At 41.4% G+C, this 12,296-nt stretch overlaps 1 protein-coding gene across 8 annotated transcripts in view; it reads left to right on the top strand.

Annotated features, from left to right (window-relative positions):
• The window catches only part of ABI2 (abl interactor 2), a 100,284-nt gene that overhangs the window by 72,696 nt on the left and 15,292 nt on the right, over positions 1-12,296 (top strand). For 5 of the 8 annotated variants that reach the window (XM_068544622.1, XM_068544621.1, XM_068544627.1 and 2 more), the window contains exon 8: positions 12,129-12,215. The exons of the other annotated variants lie outside the window; for them this stretch is intronic. In XM_068544622.1, coding sequence (XP_068400723.1) covers positions 12,129-12,215 — 87 coding nt within the window. The remainder of the gene's footprint in view (positions 1-12,128; positions 12,216-12,296) is intronic. 8 annotated transcript variants of the gene reach the window in all.

Genomic DNA, 12,296 nt, shown 5'->3' with positions numbered 1-12,296 from the left:
GTACTAAGGCCTTTGGTAAAAGATATCTTACATTTCACTACTCATATTTTCTTACAACAAAGACTAAAAAAATCTAATTCGTAAGGTGGAATGTTGGTTCCAGGCAGTGTGAGTGTATATAGTTGTATGAGAAAGAGGAATTTCTGAATGAGTATGGTGTTTTACACAGGGAAGATGTCAGGCTTCCCTGAATGATATTAAAAACAACTAAAAAGAAACAGTGAGAAAACAATGTTGGGTTGGTGATATTGTAAAAGAAAAGCCATAACGCATATTCTTTAAATGATAGTTAACTTACAGCATTACCATCAATCTCCAGAAGAATACAGATGTGGTGGGGCTTTAGCAAAGTATAAATAGAGAGCAATCAAGAATCTATTTTCGAGTCCTCATTTTAGGCAGTCTTTAGCTTTTGTTAGTGCATGTTTACTCTAGGGAGAACAAAAAAGCTAGAAAAAACTGAAAAGTTTAAGTATATTCTCAGATGACCGAGTAAACCAAATAGACCCTTTACATCGATTATTAAACACAAGTTATGTTTTTAAACTGTGTGGATTAATTTGCTACTTTTTCTCGGCATAATGTCATACGATGCTTTTTTTTCACTTGAAAAGGAATAAGAAAAATGGCCCAATTCTTTTAACCCTTCTGAGACTACAGGAGTGATACTTATTTGGTAACCCTATTCTTTTCCATCAAAAAAGCTTCCCTTACTGAGTATGATTAGTTAGGTTCACTTTTAAGTACTCCTTGTTCTAAGTTACTATCCATGTTTAGAAAATATTTCACTCTTAAAATAAATTGCTTAAATTATTTCCCTCACTGGAATGTAAAATATTTGCAACTAAACTTGAATGGGCTACAAATGTATGGCCTCTAAAGGTGATATCTTTAATGGTTTTAGAAATAGTATTTAGAGTGGTTATTTTGTCTAATTTTCTTAGAGTATTTATAAAGCAGTAAAAAAAAAAGATTTAATAGCCTAATTTTTCTTCAAAACTCTTTGTACATTTTAACCGCAAAGAAGATGCGCCAGGATTTTGTAAATAACCAGGAAGGTCATGCTTAGGTCTGTATATTTCATCAGCACAGACTCATCCTCTCAGTTTGGTTTGCTTGCAGAGCCTGTTACAGTTTGTATACCTCCGTGTTGCTGAGTGAATGTAAGCTGTAGTTCTTGTAGTTCTACTTAAGATCTCTCTATATAAACTCCAGTCTCTTCTTGAGCCTTCCTCTTCACGTTAACTTCATTATTGTGTAGTTTGCACATAATATTACTGAATCTAAGTTTGGAGACCTTTCGGTGATTATAGGGAAAGGCTTTTGTCATGTGAGGAATCATCTTAGCTAAATGGAATGGAAACAAATTGATAGTTACTTTCTGCTCTTGCCTGTTCATGAGATACCTCAGACTAGAACTGATTATTGCAAACGGTTCTTCACATCAAAGTCCTGCTTAAATTCTCCTAAAATAGTTCATATTCAGTTCAACTCTGAGGAAGATAAATCTAGTCTAAAGTAGGACCTTCTGGTTCACAGGTTTTCTAATGAAATCTCAATGACCAGAAAGAAAATGCTGTGGTAACTAAATTAATTTGGACCATGATGTAAAAAGTTTGCCCTGGGCAAAAAAAGTAGAATTTGGGGCAACCTTTGTAAACTCCATTTGGAACTGAATTTTTTAACATGTGTTGGATTGGCTTTGAAAAAAATCTAACTTGTTTTGTTATGATGTAATTCTGTTTAAGGAAGATCTGGGACTGGTTTTTACCTGGGCTGCTGTTGATAGACTTCTTAAAAACCCACTAGAGTTTCAGACTTTGACTTTCAAAACACGAAAAGAAAAAAATATATATATTCATTAAAAAAATAATAAACTCAACCTACCTACAAAAACCCTGTTCTAAGTTAAGTACCTAATCATTCTTTTTTAGCTGAGTACTAGAAAGTCTTTTTTTTTTTTTTTTTTTTTTTTTGATGAGAAACCATGACGAAGTGGGAAATTTCCTACTTTTCTGTTACAGGGGAGGTTGGGATGGGTGCTAACAGAAGAGGAACATTTCAGCATCTTATATCCCACTTTCCTAGCACAGTTGCTGTCTGCCGCTGTTTCTCAGTTTTATTTGGTTTGTCTCTGCTGCCTTCTCTGTTCATTGTGTCTTCTTACCCCAAGTTTGGAAACACAGGGTGTCGTGAACATATCAACAATTGTTCCAAGCCTCTGAGAGTGGGACACAGACACACAACTTAAGGGGTTACTACCAAGAAGTATGACTTCAGGGAAAAACGTAACCACAAGGTATCTTTTAAAGAAAGGTACCAATTTCTAGGGTTATGTGACTCTGTCCCTTTAAATCTGAGATATTCTTCAGGATTATCTGCTTAACTCTTGTCTGCCCATTATAAGTACATGTTCTCCCTGCACTTACCCATGGCACAACTGTTATCTTTACTGATTACTGCCACCTCTGTACCTCTTGATTTTTCCCACAGGTTCAACCCAGACTTTCCAGTTGCCTTCCATATTTATGTTTTAAGTTACTTTCCTACATCTCATTATTTCTCCCTGATTTTTCTATTCACCAACCCGTTTCATTCCCTGTACTACCCACCAAGGTTAATGTGGTTAATGGCACCACTACCTTCATAGTTAGGAAGGATAAAAATCTAAGACCATCTTGAGCTGTTTCTCTCCTTCATATGCCTCCTAAATCCTTAGATACCAAATACTCTTTTTGTCCACACTGTACTAAGTTCTCTCCTTTTCTTTCCACTTCTATTACCTTGATTTTTGTGTGGCAGGCCCTGGGTTAGACTTTCTGCATACGTTGTTTTTTTTAAAAAAAATCTTTGCAGTCACTCTGTAAAGTAGGTTGCATTACCTCTTTCATTTCACATTTATGGATTAGGCTCAAAAAATAACTTGCTGTTCCAATAGCAGCGAAATAGCAAATCAGGGATTTGATGCTAGGTGACTTTAAGTCCAAGGTGTTCCCACTAAGCACTCTTTCACCTAACATATAAGATTCTTCCCTATTGCATATCTACCTGCTCATCTCTCCAGGTTTTGTACTTTCTCTCTGGGGCATCTTATGCCAACCATATGGAAATATTTCTGGTTCTGTGAACTGGTCATGCTATTTTATACCTCAGAGCCTTTGCCCCTCACTTGGTTCTCTGCTTGTCTTTCTCGACCCTTGTCTGCTTGTCGAACTCCTTTTCTTCAAGCACCTGCTCAGAGGTTACTTCTGTGTAGCCCCACCCCTACTCAAACCCTGACGGCCCTCTCCGTCACCACCATGATGCCACACCATCACCAGTGCCTCTTCCACTACCGTCACCACCACCACCTGCAGGGAAGTGCTACAGATGTTGTTGGGTTAGGGTTATTATTTTTGTCTTCCATTCCTAACTAGAATGTGATCTTTTTGAGGGCAGTGACTCTTACTCATCTTTTTTTTTTTTTTTTTAAACATCTTTATTGAAGTATAATTGCCTTACAATGCTGTGTTAGCTTCTGCTTTATAACAAAGTGAATCAGTTATACATATACAATATATTCCCATTTCTCTTCCCTCTTGCATCTCCCTCCCTCCCACCCTCCCCATCCCACCCCTCTAGGTGGTCACATAGCACCGAGCTGATCTCCCTGTGCTATGCGGCTGCTTCCCACTAGTTATCTATTTTACATTTGGTAGTGTATATATGTCCATGACACTCTCTTACCCTGTCACATCTCACCCCACCCCCTCCCCACATCCTCAAGTCCATTCTCTAGTAGGTCTGTGTCTTTATTCCCGTCTTGCCACTAGGTTCTTCATGGCCTTTTTTTTTTTTTTTCCTTAGATTCCGTATATATGTGTTAGCATACTGTATTTGTTTTTCTCTTTCTGACTTACTTCACTCTGTATGACAGACTCTAACTCCATCCACCTCATTACAAATACCTCCATTTCATTTCTTTTTATGGCTGAGTAATATTCCATTGTATATATGTGCCACATCTTCTTTATCCATTCATCTGTCGATGGACATTTAGGTTGCTTCCATGTCCTGGCTATTGTAAATAGAGCTGCAATGAACATTTTGGTACATGACTCTTTTTGACCTATGGTTTTCTCAGGGTATATGCCCAGTATTGGGATTGCTGGGTCGTATGGTAGTTCTATTTGTAGTTTTTTCAGGAACCTCCATACTGTTCTCCATAGTGGCTGTATCAATTTACATTCCCACCAACAGTGCAAGAGTGTTCCCTTTCCTCCACACCCTCTCCAGCATTTATTGTTTCTAGATTTTTTGATGATGGCCATTCTGACAGGTGTGAGATGATATCTCATTGTAGTTTTGATTTGCATTTCTCTAATGATTAATGATGTTGAGCATTCTTTCATGTGTTTGTTGGCAATTTGTATATCTTCTGTGGAGAAATGTCTATTTAGGTCTTCTGCCCATTTTTGGATTGGGTTGTTGGTTTTTTTGTTATTGAGCTGCATGAGCTGCTTGTAAATCTTGGAGATTAATCCTTTGTCAGTTGCTTCATTTGCAAATATTTTCTCCCATTCTGATGGTTGTCTTTTGGTCTTGTTTATGGTTTCCTTTGCTGTGCAAAAGCTTTTAAGTTTCATTAGGTCCCATTTGTTTATTTGTGTTCTTATTTCCATTTCTCTGGGAGCTGGGTCAAAAAGAATCTTGCTGTGATGTATGTCATAGAGTGTTCTGCCTATGTTTTCCTCTAAGAGTTTGATAGTGTCTGCCCTTACACTTAGGTCTTTAATCCATTTTGAGTTTATTTTTGTGCATGGTGTCAGGGAGTGTTCTAATTTCATACTTTTACATGTACCTGTCCAATTTTCCCAGCACCACTTATTGAAGAGGCTGTCTTTTCTCCACTGTATATTCTTGCCACCTTTATCAAAGATAAGGTGACCATATGTGTGTGGGTTTATCTCCGGGCTTTCTATCCTGTTCCATTGATCTATATTTCTGTTTTTGTGCCAGTACCAAACTGTCTTGATTACTGAAGCTTTGTAATATAGTCTGAAGTCAGGGAGCCTGATTCCCCCAGCTCCATTTTTCGTTCTCAAGATTGCTTTGGCTATTCGGGGTCTTTTGTGTTTCCATACAAATTGTGAAATTTTTTGTTCTAGTTCTGTGAAAAATGCCAGTGGTAGTTTGATAGGGATTGCATTGAATCTGTAGATTGCTTTGGGTAGTAGAGTCATTTTCACAATGTTGATTCTTCCAATCCAGGAACATGGTATATCTCTCCATCTATTTGTATCATCTTTAATTTCTTTCATCAGTGTCTTATAATTTTCTGCATACAGGTCTTTTGTCTCCTTAGGTAGGTTTATTCCTAGATATTTTATTCTTTTTGTTGCAATGGTAAATGGGAGTGTTTTCTTAATTTCACTTTCAGATTTTTCATCATTAGTGTATAGAAATGCAAGAGATTTCTGTGCATTTATTTTGTATCCTGCTACTTTACCAAATTCATTGATTAGCTCTAGGAGTTTTCTGGTAGCATCTTTAGGATTCTCTATGTATAGTATCATGTCATCTGCAAATAGTGACAGCTTTACTTCTTCTTTTCCGATTTGGATTCCTTTTATTTCTTTGTCTTCTCTGATTGCTGTGGCTAACACTTCCAAAACTATGTTGAACAATAGTGGTGAGAGTGGGCAACCCTGTCTTGTTCCTGATCTTAGTGGAAATGGTTTCAGTTTTTCACCATTGAGGACAATGTTGGCTGTGGGTTTGTCATATATGGCCTTTATTATGTTGAGGAAAGTTCCCTCTATGCCTACTTTCTGCAGGGCTTTTATCATAAATGGGTGTTGAATTTTGTTGAAAGCTTTCTCTGCATCTATTGAGATGATCATATGGTTTTTCTCCTTCAATTTGTTAATATGGTGTATCACATTGATCGATTTGCGTATGTTGAAGAATCTTTGCATTCCTGGGATAAACCCCACTTGATCATGGTGTATGATCCTTTTAATGTGCTGTTGGATTCTGTTTGCTAGTATTTTGTTGAGGATTTTTGCATCTATGTTCATCAGTGATATTGGCCTGTAGTTTTCTTTCTTTGTGACATCTTTGTCTGGTTTTGGTATCAGGGTGATGGTGGCCTCGTAGAATGAGTTTGGGAGTGTTCCTCCCTCTGCAATATTTTGGAAGAGTTTGAGAAGGATAGGTGTTAGCTCGTCTCTAAATGTTTGATAGAATTCACCTGTGAAGCCATCTGGTCCTGGGCTTTTGTTTGTTGGAAGGTTTTTAATCACAGTTTCAATTTCAGTGCTTGTGATTGGTCTGTTCATATTTTCTATTTCTTCCTGGTTCAGTCTCGGCAGTTTGTGTATTTCTAAGAATCTGTCCATTTCTTCCAGGTTGTCCATTTTATTGGCATAGAGTTGCTTGTAGTAATCTCTCATGATCTTTTGTATTTCTGCAGTGTCAGTGGTTACTTCTCCTTTTTCATTTCTAATTCTATTGATCTGAGTCTTCTCCCTTTTTCTCTTGATGAGTCTGGCTAATGGTTTATCAATTTTATTTATCTTCTCAAAGAACCAGCTTTTAGTTTCATTGATTTTTGCTATTGTTTCCTTCATTTCTTTTTCATTTATTTCTGACCTGATCTTTATAATTTCTTTTCTTCTGCTGGCTTTGGGGTTTTTTTGTTCTTCTTTCTCTAATTGCTTCAGGTGCAAGGTTAGGTTGTTTATTCGAGATGTTTCCTGTTTCTTGAGGTAGGCTTGTATTGCTATAAACTTCCCTCGTAGCACTGCTTTTGCTGCGTCCCATAGGTTTTGGGTCGTCGTATCTCCATTGTCATTTGTTTCTAGGTATTTTTTGATTTCCCCTTTGATTTCTTCAGTAATCACTTCGTTATTAAGTAGTGTATTGTGTAGCCTCCATGTGTTTGTATTTTTTACAGATCTTTTCCTGTAATTGATATCTAGTCTCATAGCGTTGTGGTCGGAAAAGATACTTGATACGATTTCAATTTTCTTAAATTTACCAAGGCTTGATTTATGACCCAAGATATGATCTATCCTGGAGAATGTTCCATGAGCACTTGAGAAAAATGTGTATTCTGTTGTTTTTGGGTAGAATGTCCTATAAATATCAATTAAGTCCATCTTGTTTAATGTATCATTTAAAGCTTGTGTTTCCTTATTTATTTTCATTTTGGATGATCTGTCCATTGGTGAAAGTGGGGTGTTAAAGTCCCCTACTATGATTGTGTTGCTGTCGATTTCCCCTTTTATGGCTGTTAGTATTTGCCTTATGTATTGAGGTGCTCCTATGTTGGGTGCATAAATATTTACAATTGTTATAGCTTCCTCTTGGATCGATCCCTTGATCATTATATAGTGTCCTTCTTTGTCTCTTGTAATAGTCTGTATTTTAAAGTCTGTTTTGTCTGATATGAGAATTGCTACTCCAGCTTTCTTTTGATTTCCATTTGCATGGAATATCTTTTTCCATCCCCTCACTTTCAGTCTGTGTGTGTCTCTAGGTCTGAAGTGGGTCTCTTGTAGACAGCATATATATGGGTCTTGTTTTTGTATCCATTCAGCCAGCCTGTGTCTTTTGGTGGGAGCATTTAATCCATTTACATTCAAGGTAATTATCGATATGTATGTTCCTATTCCCATTTTCTTAAATGTTTTGGGTTTGTTATTGTAGGTGTTTTCCTTCTCTTGTGTTTCTTGCCTAGAGAAGTTCCTTTAGCATTTGTTGTAAAGCTGGTTTGGTGGTGCTGAACTCTCTCAGCTTTTGCTTGTCTGTAAAGGTTTTAATTTCTCCATCGAATCTGAATGAGATCCTTGCTGGGTAGAGTAATCTTGGTTGTAGGTTTTTCTCCTTCATGACTTTAAGTATATCCTGCCACTCCCTTCTGGCTTGCAGAGTTTCTGCTGAAAGATCAGATGTTAACTTTATGGGGATTCCCTTGTGTGTTATTTGTTTTTTTTCCCTTGCTGCCTTTAATATGTTTTCCTTATATTTAATTTTTGACAGTTTGATTAATATGTGTCTTGGCGTGTTTCTCCTTGGGTTTATCCTGTATGGGACTCTCTGTGCTTCCAGGACTTGATTAACTATTTCCTTTCCCATATTAGGGAAGTTTTCAACTATAATCTCTTCAAATATTTTCTCAGTCCCTTTCTTTTTCTCTTCTTCTTCTGGGACCCCTATAATTCGAATGTTGGTGCGTTTAATGTTGTCCCAGAGGTCTCTGAGACTGTCCTCAGTTCTTTTCATTCTTTTTTCTTTATCCTGCTCTGCAGTAGTTATTTCCACCATTTTATCTTCCAGGTCACTTATCCTTTCTTCTGCCTCAGTTATTCTGCTATTGATCCCATCTAGAGTATTTTTAATTTCATTTATTGTGTTTTTCATCATTGCTTGGTTCCTCTTTAGTTCTTCTACATCCTTGTTAAATGTTTCTTGCATTTTGTCTATTCTATTTCCAAGATTTTGGATCATCCTTACTATCATTATTCTGAATTCTTTTTCAGGTAGACTACCTATTTCCTCTTCATTTGTTAAGTCTAGTGTGCTTTGACCCTGCTCCTTCATCTGCTGTGTGTTTTTCTGTCGTCTCATTTTGCTTATCTTACTGTGTTTGGGGTCTCCTTTTCACAGACTGCAGGTTTGTAGTTCCCGTTGTTTTTGGTATCTGTCCCCAGTGGCTAAGGTTGGTTCAGTGGGTTGTGTAGGCTTCCTGGTGTAGGGAACTAGTGCCTGAGCTCTGGTGGATGAGGCTGGATCTTGTCTTTCTGGTGGGCACATCCACGTCTGGTGGTGTATTTTGGGGTGTCTGTGGCCTTATTATGATTTTAGGCAGCCTCTCTGCTAATGGATGGGGCTGTGTTCCTGTCTTGCTAGTTGTTTGGCATAGGGTGTTCAGCACTGTAGCTTGCTGGTCATTGAGTGATGCTGGGTCTTGATGTTGAGATGGAGATCTCTGAGAGATTTTTACCGTTTGGTATTACGTGGAGCTGGGAGGTCTCTTGTGGACCAGTGTCCTGAAGTTGGCTCTCCCACCTCAGAGGCACGGCCCTGATGCCTGGCTGGAGCACCAAGAGACTTTCGTCCACCCGGCTCAGAGTAAAAGGGAGAAAAAATAGAAAGAAAGAAAGAAAGAAAGAGGCTATAATATAGTGAAGCAAAATAAAGCTATTGTAAAGCAAAGCTATACAGACAAAATCTCACCCAGAAGCATATACATATACACTCACAAAAAAAAAGGAACAGGGGAAAAATTAATATATCCTGCTCCCAAAGTCCACCTCCTGAATTTGGGATGATTCGTTGTCTATTCAGGTATTCAACAGATGCAGGCACATCAAGTTGTTTGTGGAGTTTTAATCCGCTACTTCTGAGGCTGCTGGGAGAGATTTCCCCTTCTCTTCCCTGTTCACACTGCTCCTGGGGTTCAGCTTTGGATTTGGACCCGCCTCTGCGTGTAGGTCACCTGAGGGCGTCTATTCCCCGCCCAGACAGAACGGGGTTAAAGGAGCAGCTGCTTCGGGGGCGCTGGCTCACTCAGGCCGCGGGGAGGGAGGGGTACGGAGGAGGCGGGGTGAGCCTGCGGCAGCAGAGGCCGGCGTGACGTTGCACCAGCCTGAGGCGCGCAGTGCGTTCTCCCGGGGAATTTGTCCGGGGATCACGGGACCCTGGCAGTGGCGGGCTGCACCGGCTCCCAGGAGGGGCGGTGTGGAGAGTGACCTGTGCTCACACACAGGCTTTTTGGAGGCGGTAGCAGCAGCCCCAGCGTCTCACGCCCGTCTCTGGGGTCCGCGCTGATCGCTGCGGCTCGCGCCTTTCTCTGGAGTTCGTTTAGGCGGCGCTCTGAATCCCCTCTCCTTGCGCGCAGCGAAACAAAGAGGCAAGAAAAAGCCTCTTGCCTCTTCGGCAGCTGCAGACCTTTTCCCGGTCTCCCTCCCAGTAAGCTGTGGTGCGCTAACCCCTTCAGGCTGTGTTCACACCGCCAGCCCCAGTCCTCTCCCTGCGATCCAACCGAAGCCGAGCCTCAGCTCCCAGCCCCGCCCGCCCCGGTGGGTGAGCAGACAAGCCTCTCGGGCTGGTGAGCGCTGCTGCCGAGCCTCTGTGCGGGAGTCTCTCCGTTTTTCCCTCTGCGCCCCTGTTGCTGTGGGGTCTGCGCTGATAGCCGCGGCTCGCGCCCTTCTCTGGAGTTCGTTTAGGCGGCGCTCTGAATCCCCTCTCCTTGCGCGCAGCGAAACAAAGAGGCAAGAAAAAGTCTCTTGCCTCTTCAGCAGCTGCAGACTTTTTCCCGGTCTCCCTCCCAGCCAGCTGTGGTGCGCTAACCCCTTCAGGCTGTGTTCACGCCGCCAATCCCAGTCCTCTCCCTGCGATCCGACCGAAGCCCGAGCCTCAGCTCCCAGCCCCGCCCGCCCCGGCGGGTGAGCAGACAAGCCTCTCGGGCTGGTGAGCGCTGCTCAGCACCGAGCCTCTGTGCGGGAGTCTCTCCGCTTTTTCCTCTGCGCCCCTGTTACTGTGGGATCCGCGCTGTTAGCTGCGGCTCGCGCCCGTCTCTGAAGTTCGTTTAGGCGGCGCTCTGAATCCCCTCTCCTCGCGCAGCAGGAAACAAAGAGGGAAGAAAAAGTCTCTTGCCTCTTCGGCAGCTGCAGACTTTTTCTCGGACTCCCTCCCGGCTAGCTGTGGTGCGCTAACCCCTTCAGGCTGTGTTCACGCCGCCAATCCCAGTCCTCTCCCTGCGATCCGACCGAAGCCCGAGCCTCAGCTCCCAGCCCCCGCCCGCCCCGGCGGGGGAGCAGACAAGCCTCTCGGGCTGGTGAGTGCTGGTCGGCACCGCTCCTCCGTGCGGGAGCCTCTCCGCTTTGCCCTCCGCACCCCTGTGGCTGCTCTCTCCTCCGTGGCTCCGAAGCTTCCCCCCTCTGCCACCCGCAGTCTCTGCCCGCGAAGGGGCTTCCTAGTGCGTGGAAATCTTTCCTCCTTCACAGCTCCCTCCCACTGGTGCAGGTGCCGTCCCTATTCTTTTGTCTCTGTTATTTCTTTTTTCTCTTTTGCCCTACCCAAGTACGGGGGGAGTTTCTTGCCTTTTTGGAGGTCGGACGTTTTCTGCCAGCGTTCAGTGGGTGTTCTGTAGGAGCAGTTCCACGTGTAGATACTGTATCTGTGGGAAGGAAGGTGATCTCCGCGTCTTACTCTTCCGCCATCTTCACTCCTCCCCCTCTTACTCATCTTTTTAGTTTTATTAGTCTTCACTGTGATTTGAAGCTAATAAAGATGTTCTCTCTTTATAAGAAGATGCACACCATACTGTATACCCATTCCGAAGGAAACCGTAACTGTAGAGTTAATCTTGGGAAGTTGTTTGGCATGTACCTGGCTTATTTGTGTATTTATCTACGTCAGATGTTTGTTGAAGGCTCATTAGCGCTAGGTGCTGTACCAGGTGTGTAAAAGGGAAAGACAGCTTTGGGGGGAGAGGAATGATTTGAATGAGGCTGGCATTTTTCTGTAGATTCAGGGAGAAAATGTACCTGGAATAGGTGGTATGAATTGGGACTGTGAGAAATTGTAAAGATACAGACCTGACTCGAAGAGAACGGTTTCGATATTGGTCTCTTAGCAGAGTGCTTGCCCCTTAGTGGGAAGTCAGTGAATATTTGTTTAATCAATGGCTGAAAACCAATTAATTTTGCCTGTTTAATGAAGTAATGAAAAGTATAAAATTAGGATGTTGGCATGTAATGGTTTTTTCCCTTGTATTGATGAACATTTAAACTTATAACCTTCAAGGTAAAATTCAGAAAACCAAGTTATTCATGGTAATCTGAAGAAATTCTTTTTTTGAGAAGACATGCTATTGACATGAAAAGATAATTTGCCATTGTATGTAAGAATAGATCTGTATATGATAAATGCTTCCTGTTGTAAGTTTTTAAAACTTCCCTAATACTTTGTTTTGTGTGTTAATGAGTTATCCCTCAAAAGAGCATCCTTAAGATAGCTTGTAAAATGTTTATGCATAGCGGTTTCCCTCCTTATATGTTTGTTTTATTGTGGTATCCTTTCCTTTTAATGTAACTTGCCCTTACCCCTTACCCTCCGCACCTTTTTTGTTTTTGCAGTATCTCTTGCTCCTCCTCCTCCCTCCATCCTACAGGTAACTCCTCAGTTACCTTTAATGGGATTTGTGGCCAGAGTCCAAGAAAATAGTAAGTTTATGTCTTCTTTATGCTGTAGATCAGCTTCTAGGCATAAAATGTCATTTATATATGATTGGCTGAATAGTCATT

The sequence above is a fragment of the Eschrichtius robustus genome, chromosome 5 (genome assembly GCF_028021215.1).
Source record: "Eschrichtius robustus isolate mEscRob2 chromosome 5, mEscRob2.pri, whole genome shotgun sequence".
Taxonomy (NCBI): Eukaryota; Metazoa; Chordata; class Mammalia; order Artiodactyla; family Eschrichtiidae; genus Eschrichtius; species Eschrichtius robustus.
The sequence above is the reverse complement of the archived record's forward strand: the minus strand, read 5'-3'. Positions and strand labels throughout refer to the sequence as shown.